Genomic DNA, 22,672 nt, shown 5'->3' with positions numbered 1-22,672 from the left:
CCACGCCACCGCCCCGGGAGGGGGGACACCGCTGACACCAGCCTGCTGCCACGGTCCCACCCCGCAGCAGCAGGCTGGAGGGCATGGCCCTGGCCCGGGGGACATGAGGGAGGCGGTGATGGAGAGATGGGCTGGGTTTAGAAAAGGTGTCCCTGCTCCCCCGGAGACCCCAGCCTTCAGGAGCCGCGCTCAGCGCCTGCCAGGATGTGGCCCTGCCCACCTAGAGGCAACCCCCCACTCCATCCTGCAGCAAGAGCAGGTGGGGGGCACAGCATCCCCCCTGCTCCCTGGGGATGCTGGAGGGGGACCAGGTCCAGCCCCAGGCTGGGCAGCAGCCAGAGTAGCTGGGGACCCATTTCCCCCCATGCTGCCTGCCCCTGCCCGGGGCCCTGCTGGGGTTCAGACATCCCCTGCCACCCTGGGTCTCATGGTGGGGACAGCCCACACCTGCCGGGGAACCTTCCTCGCCCGCTGGGCCACCACCTCCTGCCCACCCTCCGCTCTCTCTCAGCAATTTTTCTATTTCAGGAGGGTTCAAATAACCCCTTGGCCGGCTGCCATGCCAGCCCAGGAGCAGCCGTGGGCGAGCGGGCTGGTGGCTGCTGGGCCAAGGGGACAAAGTGGCTCTGGCTGACTCCCGGAGGACAACTGGACCCCGGCCCGTGGTGGGGTGCAAGGAGCAAAGCCCCTGTCCCCTGGTGCCACCCCAAGGCAGGGAGAAGAGGAGGGATGAGGCAGGGGGCTCAGTGCTGGGGACAGGCCAGCAGGGCAGGGGTGAGACGAGGACACAGCAGCTGCCCCGGTTCGGGGTGGCCCGAGCCCCACAGCGGTGCAGGGGGTGGGATGGGGCCGGGCCCTTACAGCTGCGCTGAGCCGGGCAGCCTGACTCCAGCCTGGCCACTGCCGGGTGCTGGCAGCAGGGACGGGAGCAGGCATCTCCACTTTCGGCAGCTATTTTCAGGTGCTGGAGAGAAGCCGAGGAGTGATGAGATTGTCACCAAGGAGACCAGAGAAACAGGGCCCAGCTCCGGGGAAAGGGGAGGGAAGGGCTTTCTGCAAACCCCAGGGCCCACATGCATGGAGCTCACCACCCCCCTGCACCCGAGCAACCTGCCCAAGCACCCAGCATCCCCCTGCCAGGCTCGAGGGACACAACCCAAAACCAGCAAGGGAGAGCTCAGGGGACCCAATCCTTCCTTCCTCTGCTGTAGGGCTGGGCTGCTCAGTCCCCCTTGGTCAATGGTCTGTGGGAGAGACCCCAGAACAGATCCCAGACCCAGCAGCTATGCTGGAAGCCACTCCCCCATGCAGGGGGGCACGCTTACCTGCCACGGGGCAGCAGGAACAACCCCCATCACCGGGAAGGACAGGGGAACGATGAGGTGGTGGCAGAAACCCTACCTGCACCAGCGCCTGGCAGAGTGCAGGGAGAGTTGAGCTGCCCCGTGGACCCAAACGGGCCAGGCAGGCCAGGAGAGCAGCTGAGTGTTAAACTTTAATAGAAATCCTTGAGAAATGAAGGGAAAATAGAAAGCAGAGCCCAGGAGAAGAGCACCAGCCTGCAGTCCCCACACGCACGCTGCAGGTCACCCGGTAGGGCCGACAGGTCCCTCCCTGGCAGCCCTACAGTCCCCAAGACAAACCGGAGCCATGCTGGTACCCACGGTTGTGCAAGCCCGAGGTTCACCCCCAGCCCAAGGCTGGAGGAAGGCAGGATGTTGGCACAGGCGTTCAGAGAGGACGAAATGGATCAGCTGAAAGTCCCGAGCCCAGCTCCTTCCGGAGGCACAGGGCGGTGGCTGGGACTTCTCTCCAGGGGCCGGGCTGCAGCAGGGCAGGAGAGCAGGCTTGGCTCCCAGTGGCTCAAGATGAGCGCGTGGAGACACAGGCAAGCAACGGCTCAGCTCGTATGCTGGTCAGGGACAGGAAGGTCAGGCTGACTCCAAGCTCAGCCAGCTCCCATGCAGCAAAGAAACCACAACCACCACGTCAGGCTTTAAGAGCAGACAAGGACAATGCCCAGACAAACCCCACTTCCCCAGGCTTTGCCATTTGTTTTAAAAATGGAAGTTACACAGCTCTCCCCTTTGCCCAGTAAAACATCTCTCTCTAAAAGCAGCCCCACAACCAAGTGGGAGCGTAGGGGACTCCCACAGTCCTTGCTCTCCAGAGCCAGCTCCTGTCTCTTCCTTTGAGGTAGGTTGAGGTGTCCCCATGGAGGGACGGTAGCTGCCTGGTCACATCACCAGGGCGGTGTCCGAGAGGCAGCCAGCAGGTTTCTGGTCGGCTCCATCAGTACACTTGTTGAGAGGTAAGCTCTGAGCAGGGCTGGGCTCCAGGCATCTCGTGAAGTCCTCACCAGCTGCAGGGAGGAGCGTGCTGCAGGAGAAAGGAGACCTTGTGCTGCTTAGGGACAGCGAGAAAGGATCAGAAGGGCCACAGTGCAATGTTAACCTATGGTATCATCATCCACAGGCTCAGAGACGGGGCTCTCGGGCTCATCTACTCCATCGCCCACCCTGTGCAGCACCACTCACCCAACAGACGTCCAAGACAATGATGGGAGTTTAGGGCCACAGCTTGATGTCTCTGGCTGCACGTGAACCTAACTCCATTCTGGTCTGGGCACAGGAGCAGAGATGCTCTTTCCCTTAATACCAGAGACCAGAGGTGTGCCTGCCCTCCATTTCAGCTCACCCAGATGAACCCCAGTGCCTCACCTCTCTGCAGGAGGCTGTCGGGGCAAGCAGCAGCCATTTTGCAGCCCAGCTTTGCTCAGGGAAGCTGGCAGAACGCAGCAGTCCCAGAGGCCTCACAGCTTCCCCAGCCCCACACTGTGGCTGAGAGGCCCCTCACTGCTGGCCACATCAGAGCACACAGATGTGGTGCAGGTCCCTGTGGGGAACATCTCGTCAGCGTGTCCTAACCACGACAACCACAAACATCACCCAGTCTGGCTGTTCTGGGCCTCACTCCCATCTGAGCTATGCATACAGTGCCAAGGAGACATGCCCAGTTGCGTAGACATCATGCCAGCCCCACCAGCTGACTCTCCAGAGAGCAGAGGCTGGCTTCAGAGCCTGCAAGTCAACCTGTTCCTCTCCCCTTAAACAAAGCTGCTTTCCCTGCTGCCAGTTCTCTCTTTAGGACACCAGTCCTAAAGCCACACTGTGAACATCATGCGCGTCACGGCCACTGCAAACTCACCCCAGTCTGCCCAGTTCCAGTTTGCTGAAGCCACTTGATTGAACGCTGCTCTTCTGGAGGAAGAAAGACTTTGGCAACGACCACTGCAGGAGGAGAGAAAGACAACCAAATGGCTATTTAAGTCATGGCAAAAATCCTTCAAGCCTGCTGGGCTCTGCTGTAGGCTGCCCTAGTGCACTTCAGCTTGAGCTGCCTCACACTGCTGTGCACCGTCATTGCCACCAGACTGTTCCCAGAATAGCAAACAGAGCAGTCTTTGCTCTCTGTTTAATGAATTCCTCTGCTGTAAGTGGGAGCAGAGCATCTTGAGGTCAGAAGAGTGGGTTTCTTTCACTGGATCAGCCTGCTGTAAGGCACAGGAGTGACAGACGAAGATGGCTTCCTCACAGAGCAGAATAAAGGGCAGGCCAGGTGCCAAATATGTAGGGCTGTGCCCAGTGCACCCAAGGATATTCAGATGCAAAGTACTTGCGGATCTGATATACCGGGTGGACTTCATGTTGATGGAAGATAGAGAAGTGTGGGATTTCCAAACTCCTAAAAGCCTTGGCAGAGAGGGAAGAAAAGGGCAAACAGGTAGGGCAGGAGCCACAGGAAGCAGAACAAGCAGGCTCTTTGCGCAACTCTGCCCAGGCAAACAACCACTTCTCCCTAGCTTACCCACAGCCATACGCACCGTCTGGGCCAAATCCGTCCCTGCCCCAGTGTGGTACCCTTTGACACACCAGTTCTTCAGTAGCTCCAGACCTGGGAAGTGACAGAAAAGACAAGAAGCAAGAATGAATGACCAAGTTTACAGAGAGTTAAGTCGTCCCAGCTTCGGGCACGCAGATCTGCTGAGCGGACTGACCGACCGTGCAGTACACGCTATGCAGTAACTATTTGAACATGTGCCTGAGCCTCAGAAAACACGGGGTAAACCAAGGGCGTTCACCCTTTGTACGAGCAAACACCAGCGAGTGCCAGCACGTGGGCTGCTGCAGTGCCTGCCTTCCTCCCAGGGAGCCAGACACACCATGCAGCAGGCTCAGTTAAGCAAGGAAACTGGGGCAACACGGGATTTGCCGAATTAGACCAGACTGGCTGTCCCCCTGAGCCCAGTTCCTGCCAACGGCAGCACCTGATTTGGGCTGCACTGGTGAAAGTTCCTATAGTGCAAATGTAGAGCAGCTTTGCTATCATTGGCCCGTTTCCCAGAGGAGGGCAACTCAGGGAACCTCCTCCTTGTACACCACCGATCAGCTGCAGCATCCCAGCGGATCGCCTCCTCCCTGCACGGATCCATCTGGAGCTCGATGTGGGCTGAGACCTGGTCTCCACCCCTCATAGAGTGCAGGGCTGACACAGACCAAACTCACCAACAGTGTGACAGGAAGGGACCGTTCCTCCAGCCACACACAAGACGTGCTGCTCCAGAGCACAGGAAGCCAAGCCATGTGTCTGACTGCACTGAACAGGCTCCACTTCCTCCAACACCTCCTGCTAGCTGTCCCCACTACAGCCAAGCTCCCTGATCTCTGCTAACCCAGAAATATTGAGAAATCCACGACTGCTCCCTTCCTGTTCTCTTTTTTAAGAGCCTTAGATCCATAGCACAAGCTAAGGTGCCTTGAGATTTAAGAACCAGCAGAGCAATGGCCAGGAACTTGATGCTGTCCAGCTGGGGTTACCGTGGTTTGCTATACGATACCAGCCCTGGCTATAGGAGGAATCCCTACTGCCCAAACTCTGCTCTTCATTGACCTTTCAGCACGCCCCAGGACCCTGGAAGAAAAACCCCACGTGTTGGGGGCTGAGGGTAGCAGGGCAGCTCGGCAGCCCTGCCCCAGCTCTGTGCGGCAGCCTGGGCTTTGTGCCTTGCTGGCCAAGGAGCTGAATGGAGCATACGCGAATGGGAAGAGGCCAGGGGGAGGTTGGATTTTGCTCAGAGGTGAAGAGCAACGAGGAGCTAGAGCAAATCTGCTCACCAGGCTGCTTCAGGGAAGCTGGAGCACTGAGCCAGGACCCTGGTCTGAGCAGCAAAGTTCAGGGCAGCACTTCAGTGCAGACAACGACAGGATCTTTCCTCCAGCTGGCGGGAGAGCATCCAGCAAAGGTATTAGCAAGGCAAAGGCTGACACATGCTGACAGCGCAGTTGGAGAGGGCTATGAGTTTACTGTCTCTCTGTGAAAGACTGTTACTGACCCCTTTGATATTTGCTTTAACACCAGTGAAAAGTAACAAAAGCTTTTTTTTTCCCCCACTGACAGCCAGGCTAGGAGCCTCAGTGGAGAGCCAACTCCTGCAGAAGCCTCTCCAGATCAGATGCTGGATGGAGACCCGTGAGCCACAGTCTCTTTCTTTTTATGTTCTCTTACCCCTCACACTAGACCTCACTGTTTCTGTCTCCTAAAAAGCCTCTACTCCTGCCCTGACAGAGACAGCCCTGGGTGAGAAGGAATTGGTCTAACCCAGCTATGCCTCATGAAAGGATGTTTTTTATTAAAATAGAGTTGTGTCTTAGAAAGGTTGAAATGATAGCTGGATTTCTAGTGTTTAGGACAAATTCCTCTGTGTGCACGCTGACAGTTTTTTGTCAATTAGAAAGCAGCAGGAGACCAGGGAATAGGCCAAATTTTTCCCTCACTTCACAGATCACCTGTAAGGAGCAAAGCCCAGCAGTTCCAGCTGTTTCTCCCTCAAAAGAGGGCAAAGGAACACAATAAGAGGTCAGAGCTACATGCTGAAGACAGAATCCCAGACTGCTTCAAACCCAGGGCACCTAGAAGTGCTGGTGCTGCATTTACGAGAGCAGTCAACACACCGGATCAACTCAAAATAAGCTTTTTGTGATATCTGAAGCAGTCTGGGAGGGTAAGTAGTTCGAAAGTCTCCCACGACTGTCAGCAGGCAGCCTGCCCTGACCCAGGTGACTTCGCCAGCCTCTTGGATGGCAGTTACCTTTGTGTTTATTCAAGTAGTATTTGAGCTCCCACTGGGTCACCAGGATGTTGAAGTAACGAGGCTGCTCGAAGAAGCGCAGGTACCGCATGGAGATGTGGCTGGGGAACACCCGCTCAAACTGCCCACGCCGGGAATACTCATCCTCTGTCTCCACCAGGATGCGAACATCATCTGGGGTCAGGATGTCCAAGATAGAAGAATAAAAGTCCTGCAGACAAGAGCAACCCAGGGTCAGGTAGAAGTGAACTACGCTTTGTCGGTCCCCCTTCCCACCTCTCCACTCCTCAAAGTCACTCAGGCAGAGGTCTCCACGAGATCTTGGGGACACAGGCCACATGGAAAATGAAGTAATCTAGGCTCAGTGGTGACATCAGCACTACACAGAGCTGAGAAGATTCTCGATTCCGCAGCCCAACCTCTCTTACAGACACTGGCAGGTGGCACACAAGCCAAGTGTCCCTGAAAACCCATACAGGGTCAGCAGGCAAAGGCTATGAGAGCTGCGCAGAGGCGCGAGGAGGAACAGGCAGTGCTCAGACCCTCTCTGGGGACTAGTGGGCAACGTGCCTCTCAGCACATGCCTAGTTTAATGTAAAGATGAGCCAGTGCAGCAGTGGCTTAAGCAAACAAAATTTATTGCTGACCAGCTGTCTTGTAACCCACTGGAGCCCAAGTGCTCCCCATCATCTGGCTGTCCCCATAGAGGGGCACAATCTGGAGAGCGACAAGAGATAGACATATGGGACTGGTTGGGACAGTGGCTTGGCAGGATGGCATAAGTATCAGAGGAGATTGTGTCATACCTGGTCAGGTATCTTCTGTGTCAAGTAATAGGCCTTCTTCACCTTTTCTGCTATGAAATGCTCAGATGCTGGCTTGGGCTTCTCCTTCAGAGCACTGCCCAGACTGAGGACACAAGAAGAGGCAGTAGAGCATTTAAGTGGAGAATACAAAGTTCTGTCATGGCAGAGCTGCTCCCAGCAACTTCTGTGAGAGCAGTGACACGCTCAGGAAGATGCCGTGGAGAAGAGAACACTTCCTCCAAGGACTTCGCTAGTTCTGAGATCGGTGATGGACCCACAGCCTTGTGCATCAGCACAGGACGCAGGAGAGACATGGGCAGGGAAACCAGGAGGGCCCTGCCAGCTCCTTGCTAAGGCATTTCAGCTTTCCTTCATCCAAAAGGTGAATCATCACCTCACACCTCCATAGGATGTAAGAGGGCCAAAGACACCTGTGACCCAATTCACAGCACTTGAAGCCTGGTGGGATCTCATGTTTACATCCCACTTGGAATGCAGCTCCCTAACTGTAACCACAGGGCTAGGCCTACAAGTACTCATTACTGGTACTCTGCAAGGAAGGAGAGAACTCTTAGATCAGAAACTTCCTTCTGCTACATCCAAGAACTCTCGAGGCTTGAATTCAGCTCCAGCTCCAAGTGCCATGGGAAATCCTGGCCTTTTGTACAATGTGACCAGCAACCATCTAAAGTATTTTAAGCACCCAACTGAACCATTCAGGGATACCAGAGTCTGGGAGATACTTGTCCAACACCTTTTAACACTCATATCAACACAGTTAATTTGTTCTCCTGCTGCAAAAATAATTAGTTGTGTGCAGATCCAAACAGGGAGAGCAAAGCCTCGAGGCTGTGCTGCATAGCGCTTGGGGAACATACAAATCTACTGGAATCATGCCCATCTGCAAAAAAACCTCTTCATATCCTTCCCAGGGCAGGAGATATGGTTAAGCAAGCTTGCCCCTGGATGCAGGAACTCTGGTAATGCATCATCTGAACCATGTTAAGGATCTGCTTAATCCCCTGCAGGTCCCTCCAAGGACACCTGCCCTTCAGCACCTCTGTCGCAAGCCGCAAACAAGCGTGTGATCAAAGCACCGCAGATGAGCTGGCGAGAGCTCCCCGGCTGGAACGGACCTGTGCTCCAAGCTTCTGCCTTCGCTGAAGGCACAGAGCAGGCAGAGGGCAAGAGTTCCATCTTTCGGCGTGCCCATACATCACCGCGTGCTGGTGCTCATCCCAGCAAGCAGCTCCTCTAGTGACATACAGCCAGCAGCTACTTTGCTGCAGGGAACAGGACTGGTTTCTGCCCCACCGTCAGGTTTGAAACCAGTGTAAGCTCAAGCTTATACTGGTAGTGAGACGCAGAAGGAGCAGGAGCTTGGGTGGACACGTGCCCGGGAATTAGCCTTACACAAGAAACAGTCATGCTAGCTGCAAGGTAAGTCTGTGCACACCCCTACCCATAGGTTTACAGCCTCTGGCACCTGCAGTCCTGCCTAAGGAATAGATCACTCCAGCCTTTGCAAAATAACAGGTGCTCCTCTTGCTCAAGGCAGCAGCACGTCAGCCCTGGGGTAGAGGGTAAGCGGATCCAGCCCCAACACAGCCAGCCAGCCCTCCAAGCAAATGGAGAGGCAGTGCAGCTCAGCATCATGTTAGTTCTGGCAGGGGGAAGGAGGAGAGAGAGCACGATTCTAACTGCAGAGCAAGCACAAATTACGCTGGCCTCACTTCCAACTATGGACCTACAGAGAGGGCATAAATCCTTCTGCCTTGAAAAGACCACAGGAACCAGACACCCAGACAATTATACAAGTCCCTCAGACCCATAGCTAAAGGACCAGCAAGCACAGGCTCTCAACAGCAGAGAAACCAGCGTTTGCTGGGCTGCAAACAGCCCCCAGATTAAACCCTCCAAGAAAAGAGCCTGCCTTGCCTTGCTGCTCTGACAGAGAAAGGGGCTGACCTGCAGGTAGAACCACTTCTCGTCTGTGGCCTCGAGGCCACGCTGTCCGTGCTGGGCAGTACAAAGCCGGCAAGGTTGAGGAGGTCTCGGATCATCTGGCCCTTGATGCTCACATCCAGTGGGGAGTTGGAGTGGAGGCTGCAGGGAGGAAGCACCACAGCGGTCTGAGCGGTATAATGGAGGTGCCAAGCCGCACGGTCCCAGGATCACTGCCCGGATTAATGCTGACCAGGATACAAAACCCAGCCTGTCCCTCGTCCCATCACAGACACTCATGAGACATTGAGAGAAAAATCCTGACAACATCTCTTTGAATGGGGGCTCCCCCTCAGAAACGTCTCATTTCTGCACCTCTTCCCAGATTTGCTGGAAACCGGCAAATCCATCCCCAAAGCCCTGTGTGGGACCACGGCTCTGTGTCCAGCTCATGCCCATCCACTCTCGCACGCAGCAGAGGCCGTGCTCAGGTACACTGCAGCTCCCAGCCCTGCCTGTGCCACCAACACCACGCAGCCGGCTGCCGTCAGCAAGCAAGGAACAGCGCACAAAGCAGCGGAGCTGCAAATCGCTTCTGCCCACACAAAGAAATCTCTGCCATCACCCATCCCCTACATGACACATCCCTTCTTGGCCTTCCTTTTTTAACCTACTCTTCCCCAGCTCTAGCTGGAGCATGCCCAGCGAAGCTTTCCTTGCTGTGGATGGATGTGGCTTTCACAGACAGGGAGGACTTTGATTCCTGCAATCTGGAGAGGGAAGCTTCAAAGCCCACAGTCTTTCAGCAGAGGGTACAGGGGACATCATAAGCCAAATTCACTTTGTGGTAAAAGAAAGGCCATTATCCACTCTGCTGCGGCTCAGAATCTGTTTTACCTTGGGGAAATGTTGACCTCTAAGATCCAGGGCTTCAGGTTTTCATCCAGCATGATATCAAACCCAAACAGCTCATGGCAACAATACGGCCGCCGCACATACATCTTCACCAGGCTGTTCACGTAGGGCTCAGATCTGCAAGCCAAGGAAAAAATGCGTGTTTCCAACAGTCAGACAGCAGAGCTCTGGCTGTTCACAGCACACGCTGCCAGTTCTGACAGCGTATGCAGCCACGTGCTGCGGGAACAGGTGGGCTGAGAGACCAAGGCAGGCCTGTGAGCTGCTGTTGCTGCACTGCGTATGGATCCAGCATTGCATCCTGAGCATTCCCCCTCCATCAGGCAGGATCCACTTCTGAACACAAGATCCATCCTGCACCAGGGGACTTTTCTCCTCAGGCACCTGGCCAAGCAGGGGAGCAAGTGGCAAACTGGGTAGAGTGTTAAGTACATCACACCCTCCTGGCCTGCCCCCCTGCACTGCAGAAAATGTAAGGTCTCTACTGCAGCACGAGCATAAGTAACAGGACGAAAGGAAGGATCCAGAGAGAAATACTGAAGCCAACAGGGGTGGTAGCATTTAGATTAAGAGCAAAAGGATCGGGCTGAGAGGGGACTGGAAAGCCAAAGGGGCCAGGGTGTACCCCACAGCCAGGCACAGAGCAAGGGGTGCCAGGACTCACGCAATGATGGTTTTGATAACGATGTCCTTAATCTTCTCCCAGATGGCCTCGCTATTAACTCCCTTCTGGGTCAGGTAACTCCAGAGAGCTTTCAGTGCCCTGGGAGAGAGAAAGCAAAGGAGGTAGTTCTTTGTAGTCCCCTGCTGCCCAGCCCTGCTAGGTGAGGGAAGGCAGCAGAGGGGAGCCTTGACAAAGCTCTTTCCCAGCATGGCCACCCTTCTGCCACCCCCAAACCTCTCAGCTCCTGGTTACTGTCCTCCTCAGCCTGGCCCCTGGTCTTGTAGGCCCAAGCTACTAGGAACATAAATCTGTCGCAAACTTGTCCCAGCACTGGAGTAATAGGTCCCAAATTAGCACATGAGCAAGGTATGTCAGGCCCAGATCTTCTCTTCCCTCCCCCGCTGTGTCCTCAGCAAACCTCCCCTTTCTGTAGGCCTTCCCCCGCAGCACTGCAAAGCAGCTCTGCAGGAATCCAGCAAGACCCCCGTGAACCTTTTAGCTTGAGCCATTTTACTGAGGCTTTGGGGGTGGAGAAAAAATTTTGAAAAATGTGGAGAACAAGATGGTAGAGAGGAGCGTCTCTGCTTTTATAGGAGTTTCCCACACCACATGGAGCACGGCAAGCTACCCTGACACTGAGCCAAGGATATTCAAATGTTGCTCAAGTGAGGTCGTGTGGCTAATGGCCAGGAATCCAAAGGCCACGCTTCCCGCGTATGAGATGGAGTGGATTATAGCCACTCTGATCCTTAACACGGGAGCAGCCAGCTTTGACTGACCCATGGGATTTCAACTGCTGAGGGACAGCGGACGCTTCTCGATGTCTCAGCGGAGGAACAGACCATTGCGCAGCAAGTCCAGGTCTGAGAAAGCAATCCTACCACAGCAAACCATCTTCTGCAGCTCCCTTTGAAGCGAAGTAGCCCTGCCCAGGCCCACAAATTGAGAACTCTATCCTGCACTATTTTTAAAAGAGTTCAAACACTGCTGTGGAATCAGAGACAAGTGTCTGGGCCTTGGATCAGTCTACCCATGGGACAGCAGGGAACAAGAACTGCAAGACGGCAGCCCCTCTCCCAAATGCCTAGAAATGGCACTGCTGCTCTTATTCACACAGAGCAGCACATAAATTATCAGTTTTGCACCAGGACTGTCCCTTTCTCTGCCTCCACAGGGAAGTCAAGAGCAAGATGGGCAGAAGCTCACATCTAGCCAATTTAAGCATCACAATTATCTATTCAAGTTCTAACAGAAAAAAAAAAACAGATTCTGCTTTAACACCATCCCATCGCCCCTGCAATAGGGCAAGGGGATGAACGAGTACAGATGTGAGCAGTGTTGGAAGCAGGGAAAGGCACAGACACAGGCAGGATGAACAGCAACCACAGCCCAAGCAGCAAAGGACAGGATGAGTCACAAGCCAGGGAGATCATCCAGATTCCACCAATACTAACCCATGCCAAAATCACTCTACTCCTCCAGTTTCCCCAAGCGGGAGTAGATGACATAGGAAGCACTTTCAAGTTTTGGGTAGGAATACTGAAAAAAGGCTGACTTAACATGGAATGGAAAGAGCTGCTCTGTGCCCTAAAAGCAGCACACCTACCATTTGTGTCCCTGACAAGCAGTCTCATCCGAATTGGACTTGTACTCCGTGTTCTTCTTGTTCACACTGTAGTTGGTCAAGTGCACGAACTTGTTGCTGAGGCTCTTCATTGAGGAGGAGTATCTGGAGGAGAAGAGAGAAGCACAAGCAGTCTGAGCTTGAACTGGTTGCCCCCAGGCCCACAGGGCAGGCAGCAAGTCTCCGTTCTCATCTCAGACCACTCTTGGCCACCCACCAGCCTTACTGCTTCCCTTTCCCAGGCTGTTTGGAGCTCTCTGTCCCCATGGGCCCAAGGCTGATGGGATAAAAGATGAGGCACACAGCAGGCTGCCTTGGGGCAGTGGAATGCAATCCCACCCTTGCAGTAGGTCCTTAAGAAAACACTAGAGTATCAGTGAGACAAAGCACTGACAGAACTGCAGCAGCCCGAGGCAATATAGTCAAAACTGGAAGAAATATCTCAGTTTCCAGTACACCAGCTCTTAGGCAGTAGGAAGCACAGACAGCATATTTCAAGAACCACTTTACACTGAGCTGATCGTTCCTTGGGAGAGACACATGAATGAAGCATGCTGTCACATTCCCTTTCAACACTGTCACCTGCAGTGACCTCCTGTGTTTACAGACTGCTTCTTAAGCAAGCAAGCTACAGCTTTAAGCATCACCGCATACGAGATGACTTCCTCCTGCCCCAGCCAAGGTGAGTACCACAGCCACACATGCCTCAGCACCGAGGCAGCCCCCCAGCACTGCTCTCCCGCACAACGTACTTGCAGCTAGCAAAGCGAACCAATCCATCCTTGAACAGGTAGACCCTGAGGGGATCGTAGCAAGTGACGTAGACATAGATCCTCAGGTCAAACTTCTTCCCGCCAATGAGGTAGGGTTTGTGCAGATATCTGCAGAGGGAAGCAAGCACCAGGCAGGGTTATGATTTCCATGTGCAGGAACATCTCTAGCCCCCACCTCAGAAAGCTCGGCAAACCCAGGGATCAATGCAGAAGCCCTTGTGCACCGCATTTCCAAGTTAAGTGCATCACAGTCAAAATGAGAGAGAAAAAAGCTCTCTCATGCACAGGCAGATCCTGCAGCACATAAGCAGTATTTCCTTCAGCTCAGTTCCATTTTTAAGAGATTTTCTGTGGCTCTAAGGCACAGTAGCTTTTCCACACCCACAAGACTGATCATAATATTCAGGAACATCTAAGACATGCAGCGGGCCACAGATGGTTTGGTTCAGAGAGCAGGAACAGTTGGAAATTTTCATCCAAATCATCTGCTTATTCACCCCAGAGGTTCATGATTTTCCATTTTGGACAGGAAGTGGACAGGGAGAACAGACAAGCCAACACAGCAGCTCCCTGCCTGCCAAACACCAGGCAATTTTACTGCCCTCACAAGAACCTTCCCAGAAAGCAGCCTCAAACCAAGAAGAGCTATTTTACTTTTCTGCAGAAGGGGAAGGAGATTCTGAAAATTCTCTTATTTCAAGAAAACCCTTTGACTGATATCCACACACAGAGAGGCTCTTACTGATCCATTCTAACTTGGATAAGAACAAATCTTTGACAATTGCCACCTCTTCCCTGGGACTTCTCTTCCCACTGTGCTTGTGGGCACTGGATAAGGTTTGTCTGCCTCCAAAGATGCCAAACCCCAGAGTACAAAGCAGTGGCAGCAGGACCACAGCAGAGCTGAAGCTGATCACCTGCCAGACACAAGCTCCAGAAAGCCCGTGGAGCCACTTTGTACTCAAGACCCCAAAAATCTACGCAGAGACAGCAGCACTCCGGTAAGCCCAGCTGCAGTTGACAGAGCCAGACTTCCAGCAACAGCATCTCATCCAGGCAGGTGAGAAGTTTCTGGATGCAAATCAGGTGTTTCTGCTCTGCCAGGTAGCAATGGCAGCTCAGACCTGGCCAGAGAGACTAAACACTAGCCCCAGGCTGTGTGTCAACCTTGTTTTCCTTCACTCACCTCTGTACCAGCAGTGGTCTCCTTTTGGGGAGCTGGCTCCATTTGTGGATGACCTGGATACCAATGCCTCTTGCTGATGCTGGCTACAAAACACAAACAATAAGGGATCAGATCTTCTCCCTGCAGCTACAATGGGACAGAGGACTGAGCTCTGCTTTGCGCTTACTGGTTTCACAATCCATTTCTGTCGGCTAGTTCCTTCCTCCCACGCTTTCCTAAGCAATTTGATGTCCTGGGGCAGGATGAAAGACTGGGGGAAGAAGTTAAATTCCTTCTTCCCACAGCGAGCCTGCATCTTCAACAGGTTGCGCCACAGACGGTCCTTTCTCCCAATTTGAAATGAACCAGGGAAGTGGTTTAGCTGGAAAGGAACTCAGATGCTGTGAGATCTCCCTGCTCCCCCACCTCCCTGCCTACCCGTTGCTGCTCCCTGGCCAGAGGATACATCCTTTCTGAACATAGTACAGGGTAACGCTCCTTGCTTCCCTCCCAGAATTGCACCAAGACAGGACCCACCTACTCCTGAAGCTCTGCAGGGACAAACACCCGCACAGTGACCCACACTGGCTACAAAACCAACAGCTGCCACCTCATCCCTTCGGATGTATGAGCAGCTGCAGGGCACTAACCCTCAGCCTTTGAGCTTGTCCTGGCAGTATCTTCCACCCCAGTGGTTCCCCACTTGCTTCTAAACTGTATGCTAGAGTTCTGCCCATGCAACACAAGCTTTGGGGACAGAGAGACCCTGCAGCATGACAGGAACAGGGCCGGAGGCTGCTAGCTTCCAAATCTGGATGCTGCCTCAAGATCAAGCAGTTTGAAGCATCACAGCTCTCCAGAACAAACATATATGTGTGACACATACATATCAAACCTCTGGTCCCTTGCATGTGCCCCAAACCACGGGGCCAGTCCTGACCCTTTTGTGATCTGAGTTACATACATTCGCTCTGGCTGTGCTGGCAGGGAGGGCACTGGCCCTACTGCTCAGTTCTGCCAGAGGAAGCACTGCTTTAAGCAACAATAACTGAATTTAGACAAGCTCACAAGTGAACATGGCTTGGCTACAGCCTCAGCCTGTAGCCAAGAGGCACACCCAGCAGTGCCAGCACAGGAATGTCAGATGCTATGCTCTGGAAGGGACACTGCAGGGACTACCGGCACAGCAAACACTTGGCCCTGAAGAGAGGGGCACCCAAACTGCTCCTAACACACTCTCCAGGCACGTGAAGGAGGTCAGCCCAAAACATCCCCTACCTTCTGGTGCTCCCTGATGGCTCTGAAGCTAGGGGATTTCATGTGGTGGCCCCAGCAACCCAGCCAGTCATTGCTTTCTGCAGGAAAAAACAGAAAAGTTCATGACCAAGTACCCTTCCACCCACAACACCCTCTCAACCCATCTGCACGCCATCTCCTGCAGCTAGCAGAAGTGTGCCAGGGATGCCGCACAGCAATAGCACAAAGAACTCATACTGGCTACTGCAAAGCTGCCAAACCAAGGGCTGTGAGTGGGATACAGTTAACCAGGTAGGTGATATCCTTGCAAACATGATTGTTGCAGGGATCTGGGCACACACAGGATCCAAAGAATGGCTTTAATCCCCCAGCACCCCGACTTCCTTGCTTTACAGCAGGTGAGTAAAGCAGTTGGCTAATCAGCACTGCACTGCAGAGGGACATGTAGAATTGCAAGACTTCCTGGGTCTTGCTCTGCCCTGCTTGTCCCGTTGTAGGCCCAAAATGGTCTGCACAGAGATCTCTTGATGAGTGCAGGAGCCCCGTAAGTACTGCTGGGAGATCATGCTCCAGGGTACGGATCATAGCTGCAAAGGCTCAGTGCTTCCCCAGCCCTCTCCTACACATCTCTTCAGCGACAAGACCCCAACCCTGAGAACTCGCTGTCTACAGTCAGAGAGGGTGGCTTCTTCATCAGCACGTGGGGACAAGGGACAGCGGTGCTGGGGCTGGCACCAGATGAGTGACAGTCAATTGAGAGTGGCAGCACCATCTAGAGGCACAGCTCAAACAAGCCAGAGCAGAGCTCTGCTGCCCTACACGCTGCCTCAGTTCCTGACAACCCAGGACTAAATCCTTGTGGTCCCTGCCAGTGACAAGCCAAGAGGGAGATCAGACCCACAGAGCTCAGATACTGCGGGTCAGACAGGCAGAAACGGGAACCCAGCACCCTGCAGTGCCGAGCCTGTATCTCTCCTGCTCTGCTCTTCACAGGCAGTCTGCCTTCTCGCGCCCACGGGCTGGAGGCGAGGGAGGACACAACGTGTTGGACGCTGCCAGCCTCCTACAACTTACTTTTGCTAACTCTGAAGTGGGACCTGCCAACGGTTTGCTTCACTATGTTCGGTGTGACTGTGCACATTTTCCATCGCAGCAGCTTCCTCTGCTCCCAAGGCAGCTTTTCCACTAGGAAGGCAAAAAGATAAGGACAGAAGGAAAACAAACACAACATTCAGATTTTCTACAGCTGCACCCAGGGAAATTCCTATCATTTGCTGCAGAAGCACCAGGCCTGCAAAGGAGCATGCACAGCCCGTGTTGCAGAACCAGCATGGAGCAGAGGACTCCACAGCTCGGGGAGATCCAGGATGCTGGAACATTTGGTGGCAGCCTCACTCACGCTCCAGGCTGCAGGAGCAGCCACCATTTTACTCCAGCCCTTTGGATCTCACAGCGGTGCTGGGTCTCACTGTGGGAAGGGTGAAGGGGAGCCGCTGCCAGCCAGCTCCTGGCTGTGCGCTGGCGCCACTGCTTGCTAATAAGGGGCTGGCTGCTGTCACCCTGCACGGCAACAGACCCCAGCTCACCTCTCTCATCCCGAGTACTGAAGTAGATGGTTGGAGGCACATTAGGGAACAAACTGCAGACAAGAGCTGGTTTGAGCACTTTCTCCTGAGCCTCAGTGGGCTGGGCCAGGCACTCGACACAGTTCCTAGGAGAGATGAAGTGGTAGGCAGTTGGCTAAAGGTAAAAAGTAGCACAGGGAGGAAGTGGGAAGCCAGAAGGAGCCTTGATCGATCCCGGTTTTGGGAATTTGCATCACTGCAATGTGGTGAAAGCAACAGGTGCTAAGGTCAGTAGCCCAGCTTGCAAAAACAAGGGGGCAAGCTTGCACCGAATGCACATGCCAAGTGTTATGACCTATGTGGGTTTTGTGTTTTGCTGGGGCAGGGGTGGAGTTTCTTATATGACAAACCCTATAACCTAGTCCACAGGAACAATGGGTGGAAGCTGTAGTGCACATATGATTTAGCTGCTGTAACCCTCTTGGTTTTGGTGTGTTGCAGGGAAGAGGGCTGGAGTTTGACTGACTATATATACACCTTCTTACCACAGCAATCCCTAACACCTGGGAGGAAGGATAGAATTTATAACATATCTGTTAAGGTCGTGATGACACTAAAAGTAGAATTTATAATGAACAGCTATTCAAATACATGCCATTGCAGCCAGTGGAAGAAGCCAGAGCAATCCACTAAGGAACAAAGAGCAGCAAACGAAATGAACCACAACACACTGACTCCAATCTCCCGTGCCACCCCTTGCCTTGCTGAAGGGGGTTGGAGACCAGAAGAGGGGAAGAGGTGTTTTCCCTAAGTCTTTGTATATATATATATTTCAATACTAGAATCAGTAATTAAAAGTTTGTTAATTGGCAATAAATTATATTGATTAACATTCCCTGGCAGAAAACTGGTTTTGCCCACAACAGACTGAAGGCAGGAAACAGCTGCAAAGGCTTCAAGACCAGCCCAGCACACAGCTCGCACAGAGAAGCGGCTGACATCCCTCCCTCCCCACCGCAGGAGGCACTTGGCCCAAGCACTGCTTCCCTCCATCTGCCGACCAGCCACATCATCCCAGAAACAGCTGCTGGTCCAATTTATGTCACCTCTGCACAACTTTCACAACCATGTGTGCACGCCCAGAGGCCTACAGCACCCTGAGGTTCAACACTTGCTTGCCCGAAGCCTTCCTCGTCTCCCAGGTGAGTTACGGCATCATGGAAAGCAGCGAGTTCTCGGCCAGACAGCAAAGCCCAAGGCAGCCCTGATACAAGGGGCACCAAGCTGCAAGGACCAGCTCCCATTGCTGGACGGACAAGAACGGGTCCCACAAAGGTCTGCCAGGAGTCATGGAGGCAGGGCTCAGATGACCACAGGCTGACCAATCCTCCCCAGAGAATCCTCCTTCCAAAAGCTGAGAAAAACTGGGACTCATATCTAAGATGCAATGCTGAGACCCAAGACCCCCAAGGACGCCTCCACTTTGCTTCATCTGCAAGGCAACAACACTGCAAGAGCACAATTTAATCCAGTAAACCTAACCCAGCAACTGGCAGTGGCAGGGAAATTAAGACCCCTGTTTTGCCGTGGTGGATACACCCTCAGCACTTTGCAGGTTGCTGCCTGTAGCAAGAGAGGTACCTTTGGTCTGCAGGGTAGCAAGGAAGCTCATTTTGGTTGGGAAGACTGTTGCTACCTTCACTCCACTCCCCTACATGCTACAGCTCTCCTCTCACCACGGAGGGCAAAGACAAACAAGTTTGGACAAAGATGCTGAGTTCAGTGCGCTATTTACAGCTACTAACCTGGATACAGGAGCCACAGAGCCACGGGATGACACGCCAGTGACAGAGGAAGCATCCGAGTCACCTGCGGGAGACAGACTCATGTTTTGTCTCCATGGGGAGTGAATGCACACAGAGTTAGGAACAGAAGAGAGAAAACAAATGTTCCAGGGGACAGACCCTTCCCAGCTGCCCCGAATTCTTGCATCCTGGGTTTTGCCCACTAATTGGTGGCATAAAAGGCAGGGCAGGGGGTGGAGCCCTGCACAGAGAGGAGATGGGTAAGTTTTGAAGCAGGACAGTGGTGAAGCCTAGCCTGCTCCCCCAGAGAAACCCCTGCAGTTCCTCCTTGCTGCTAAATCACTTTTGGGTTCAGCACAATCTCTAGGTCATCCTGAAACGAATGTAAGACAGGAGTGCAGCTGTGCTCACCCCCAGCTCCCAGACAGCCCCCACACTCCCCACCTTGAGTCATGGAGCTCCTTTCCCCAGGGAGCCAGTACTCACTGTCCTCATCCTCCTCCTGACTGCAGCTCTCATCCAGGCCATCAGGAAGTTCTTCCTCTGCTTCATCCTGGGGATGGCTCGGCTCCAGTAGCAACTGCTCAGCAGTGACACTGGGACAAAGAACATCACATCAGAAGGAGTGGCATGTGCTTTCTGGAACCAAAAAGTCCAGAAGCTCACAATATAGTGTGAGATAACGTGGGCAGTGGAGCAACAGCACTGCCCGCCCGGGTGCTGATGTACAAAGCCCTCATCTCAAGATGGAGAAGACCCAGGGCACCATAAGAGGGAACATTTTCCAGAGTAGCCAGAAAGAGGCATAAGAACACCCTCCCCAAGTAGGAGAGCAGGAGCAGGAGCTCCATGTCCTTGCACCCTCCGTGTCCTGCATCATCAGCTCTATGTTCCTTTAGGAATGCACGTGTCTTCCCAGGAAAGCCTTGCTGGAGCTGACTCAACAGCCGGCTTCACCCAAAATACACGCAGAGCCTGCCATAGCAAGCAGGACTCCATGACTGTGTGAGAAGCAAGCTAGAAATGCCACACAGCAATTCCATGCTGTGGCTGAAGGAGAAGGTAGAAGGAGTCGGAGTCACTCTGAGTGCTTGCATCAAGCTGCGGGTGGCAGGAAGCCTCCCCCAGCAGCAGGATGCCACAGATGGGTTTTCCTCAGGGACACAGCCCATGGTTATCCTTACAACCACCCCCATAGTGCCCACAGTGCATCCTCTCCCAACACACACAGATGCAGTGGCCAGCCCAGCCCATCACGCCATGGCCTCCCTCCTTCTCCTGGCTCTACTTACTTGAGCTTTCCCGGGAGCGCAGCCTGGGTCCCTTCCTCCTCTTTCTCCAGTTGGATGAGGGACATCTGAGTTGCCACTTCAGAGACGGCAGCGAGGTGTGGAGGCTCTGCTCTGGCCACCCTGTCCCTGTCGCACAAGCTCCCCGTGCCCACAAGCTGGCAGTCAGCACAGCAGTCAGGAGAGCCAGCGCATGAGGCCGAAAGACAGACGCTGACACGCTTAGTGCAGACGACGGCACCGTCGGTACCTGTAAGGCTCGAGTTACCGCTAAGGCAATGGTTACCCAGCTCCAGGTTCAGAGGAGCAACGGTTTCTTTTGGGGTTAGGTGCGCTGTGATGTGCTGCCCCCACCTCCTGTTCCAGTTGGACTGGCTGCCCACATTCGTAAGGCCAGAGTTTTTGACTTCGTGCCCAAAGCCATTGCATGTGGCAGTCTGTCCAGTGAGGCTGATCTCTGGCTCCTTCTCTTCTAAGCTCCTCTCAGCGTTCTCCTGCGAGCGCTGGTCCTTCCTGAGGATCGCACTGCTGGGCACAAGGGTCAGGGAGGGGACAGCGGTTTGCTCCAACACAAGGTCGCTGCTTTTCATTGCTCCGTTGACCAGACTGCCAGGGGAGCTGTCTCCATCACCCCTGTAGTGGGGCCACGAGGTGGAGGGGAAGCTATGGGGGTTTTTCACCTTCTTGATCTCCAGTGACTGCAGCAAAGGCACTTGAGCACTGCTTGGCTGTAGGAAGGAGTTGTTATTGAGTACTGGTCTATGTGAGCTGGAAGCCTGCTGACCTGAGCTGAGGGCAGAGCCTTCGACCCCAGTCCCAGAGTGCTCCTCCACCAGCGCAGGCAGCGGGCAGGGCTCTATCAGCAAGGAAGACATCATTGTTCCTGTGGCAGAGCCAGTGTCTGGAGGGCTTAGGAAAGGAAACCTGTAGGGCTTAGGTCGTGTCGGTAGAGCAGAGCGCTCCCACCCAGGCCCAGGCAGGGCTGGGCCAAGGGCAGGCTCGGGAGAGCGTCTTCACCGGGGCGTGCGTGGCATAGTGATGGTGGGCACAAGAAGCAGAATTGCTGCAGAGGGATCCCTGAGGGCAGCAGGCAGTGATCCTGGAAAGCACTCACATACTCCTTCTCTACATTCCAGACGGGTTTCACCTGCTGCTGAACAAGGTGCCAGGCCCAGTGGGGCCAAGCTCTCCTTGCCAGAAGGGTGCCTGACCCAAGTCCAATGCTCTTCTCCTGTTTGGGGCCCAGATTAGCACATTCTGGTTCTGCAGAGGCCACGCAGAGCCATAGCACACGAGGCACGAGTGAGTCAATCATCTACAGCAGCATCTTTGCCGGCCTGAAACAAGACATGAAAGGAGCTGTCACCCCGGCAGGGCAAAGCACCCGGCCCTGTGCCCCAGGAGGGGAGCAGGGCAAGCCGCTTTCCCTGCAGGATGAAAAACCACGTCTCCGTCCACTGAGTTCCCTGAGGATTCTTGGGACCAAGTCAAAGGAAGAACTGGCATCTCACGTGAAACCAGAGGATGCGAAAGACAACTTAGAGAGGGCCCTGGGAAAAGTGCTGTCCACAGGACAGCTGGTACCCTGCAAATGCGCAAGGCTGCTGCAGCAGCCCCAGCACAGCAGCCCCAACTGCAAAGAGAGGCCACCTGCCTGACTGCCTTGGACGTGGCATGGCACCCAGAGCCCACTCCCATGGGTCTGTGTCTCCAAACTGCACCAAGTGCTCAACCACCAGCTCTCCTGACTCCACCGCAAGCCCCAAAACATCTGCTTCTTTTTCTTCTCCCCACTCCTTAAAGCTTGAGCTCCCAAGGTCACACAATTAGGCGAGAACCTCAGCCCTTGCTTTTAAAAGGAAGATGTTTCTCACTTTTGTAACCCCATGGAAAAGCTCAGAGAGGGCTAAGGGCCTCCTAAAAAGCTGAGAAGGCAGCAAGGAGCAACCACAGGGCTGTTCTAACATCAACACCTCGGTTTCCAGCAGAGACTGGCAGTACCACACACACACGTTCCTCCTCATTGCAGTCCTGCAGAAAAGTCTCTTGCAAGGCACAACTGGCAGATCACAGAGCTGCAGACGTAGGTGTTCTGAATCCTCCTAAAATGAACTATTGCACCATGCCTGTAAGATCCTTTTGCCTGGGGAGAAGGGAAAGAGAAAACAAACCGCATGCCAGGTATTTGTCTTGCTTTAACATGTGCCTGGAGGGCTCTGGATACAGCCACAACAGGAATTTGTATCCCAAGCAGGCTGGCTGGCTAGCTTGCTCTTCCACCTTCCAGCTCTCACAAGCTTGCATGTTTGTTTTTTTTTAAAAAAAAGAAAAAGTATAATAAGAAGGATAAGCAGAGCATCAACCATCACCCTCTTAGACTTTTTGCAATACACATACACACTCCTTTCTCACCTGAAAATCGAGCCTGGGCTGCAGCAGTGAAAGAGTAGCTACAAGACTCGGGGGTTGCTCTGTAGCACCGCGACAGTGGCTCACGCTCACCACAGGGCTGGGTCAGACAGACTTACGCCCCGCACAGACCAACACCCGCCAGACCTTCTCAACCTGTGAATCAGGCCCCAGTCTCCAGTGCACATCAGGTCAGCAGCATCCCAACTAGAGGCTAGGAACATCCTGCGCAGGACCCCATGGGAACTATACATCCTCAAGGAGAGCTGCTGCCCTGCCAGGCTCTGCAAGGAGGTACGGAAGGGGTC

At 53.9% G+C, this 22,672-nt stretch overlaps 1 protein-coding gene across 2 annotated transcripts; it reads right to left on the bottom strand.

Moving 5' to 3' along the window:
* Positions 1-1,482: 1,482 nt before the first annotated feature.
* On the bottom strand, positions 1,483-20,974 carry TTLL4 (tubulin tyrosine ligase like 4). Of its 2 annotated transcripts, XM_086750295.1 has the most exons (19): positions 19,959-20,974; positions 19,153-19,262; positions 18,667-18,730; positions 16,883-17,007; positions 16,371-16,481; positions 15,318-15,394; positions 14,227-14,421; positions 14,061-14,143; positions 12,854-12,982; positions 12,084-12,206; positions 10,478-10,576; positions 9,796-9,930; positions 8,923-9,060; positions 6,955-7,057; positions 6,149-6,359; positions 3,884-3,954; positions 3,693-3,752; positions 3,208-3,290; positions 1,483-2,379 (listed from the first exon to the last, which is right to left on the bottom strand). In XM_086750295.1, the coding sequence occupies exons 1-19, from the start codon at positions 20,831-20,833 to the stop codon at positions 2,238-2,240; spliced, it is 2,934 nt and encodes a 977-aa protein (XP_086606421.1). In that variant the 5' UTR covers positions 20,834-20,974; the 3' UTR covers positions 1,483-2,237. The 2 variants fall into 2 exon arrangements, with proteins under 2 accessions (XP_086606421.1, XP_010120958.2); XM_010122656.2 differs by lacking the exon at positions 3,693-3,752.
* Positions 20,975-22,672: the final 1,698 nt, after the last annotated feature.

The sequence above is a fragment of the Chlamydotis macqueenii genome, chromosome 6 (genome assembly GCF_036417535.1).
Source record: "Chlamydotis macqueenii isolate bChlMac1 chromosome 6, bChlMac1.mat, whole genome shotgun sequence".
In the NCBI taxonomy this organism is placed as follows: domain Eukaryota; kingdom Metazoa; phylum Chordata; class Aves; order Otidiformes; family Otididae; genus Chlamydotis; species Chlamydotis macqueenii.
The sequence above is the reverse complement of the archived record's forward strand: the minus strand, read 5'-3'. Positions and strand labels throughout refer to the sequence as shown.

Coding starts and splice junctions, on each gene's coding strand:
- TTLL4 (XM_086750295.1), bottom strand. CDS start 20,833: ATGATGTCTTCCTTGCTGATAGAGCCCTGCCCGCTGCCTGCGCTGGTG. Junction 14,422..15,317: donor CCATCAGGGAGCACCAGAAG/GTAGGGGATGTT, acceptor GTTCCTTTCCAG/CTAAACCACTTCCCTGGTTC. Junction 7,058..8,922: donor AGAAGTGGTTCTACCTGCAG/GTCAGCCCCTTT, acceptor TTGTGTCCTCAG/TCTGGGCAGTGCTCTGAAGG.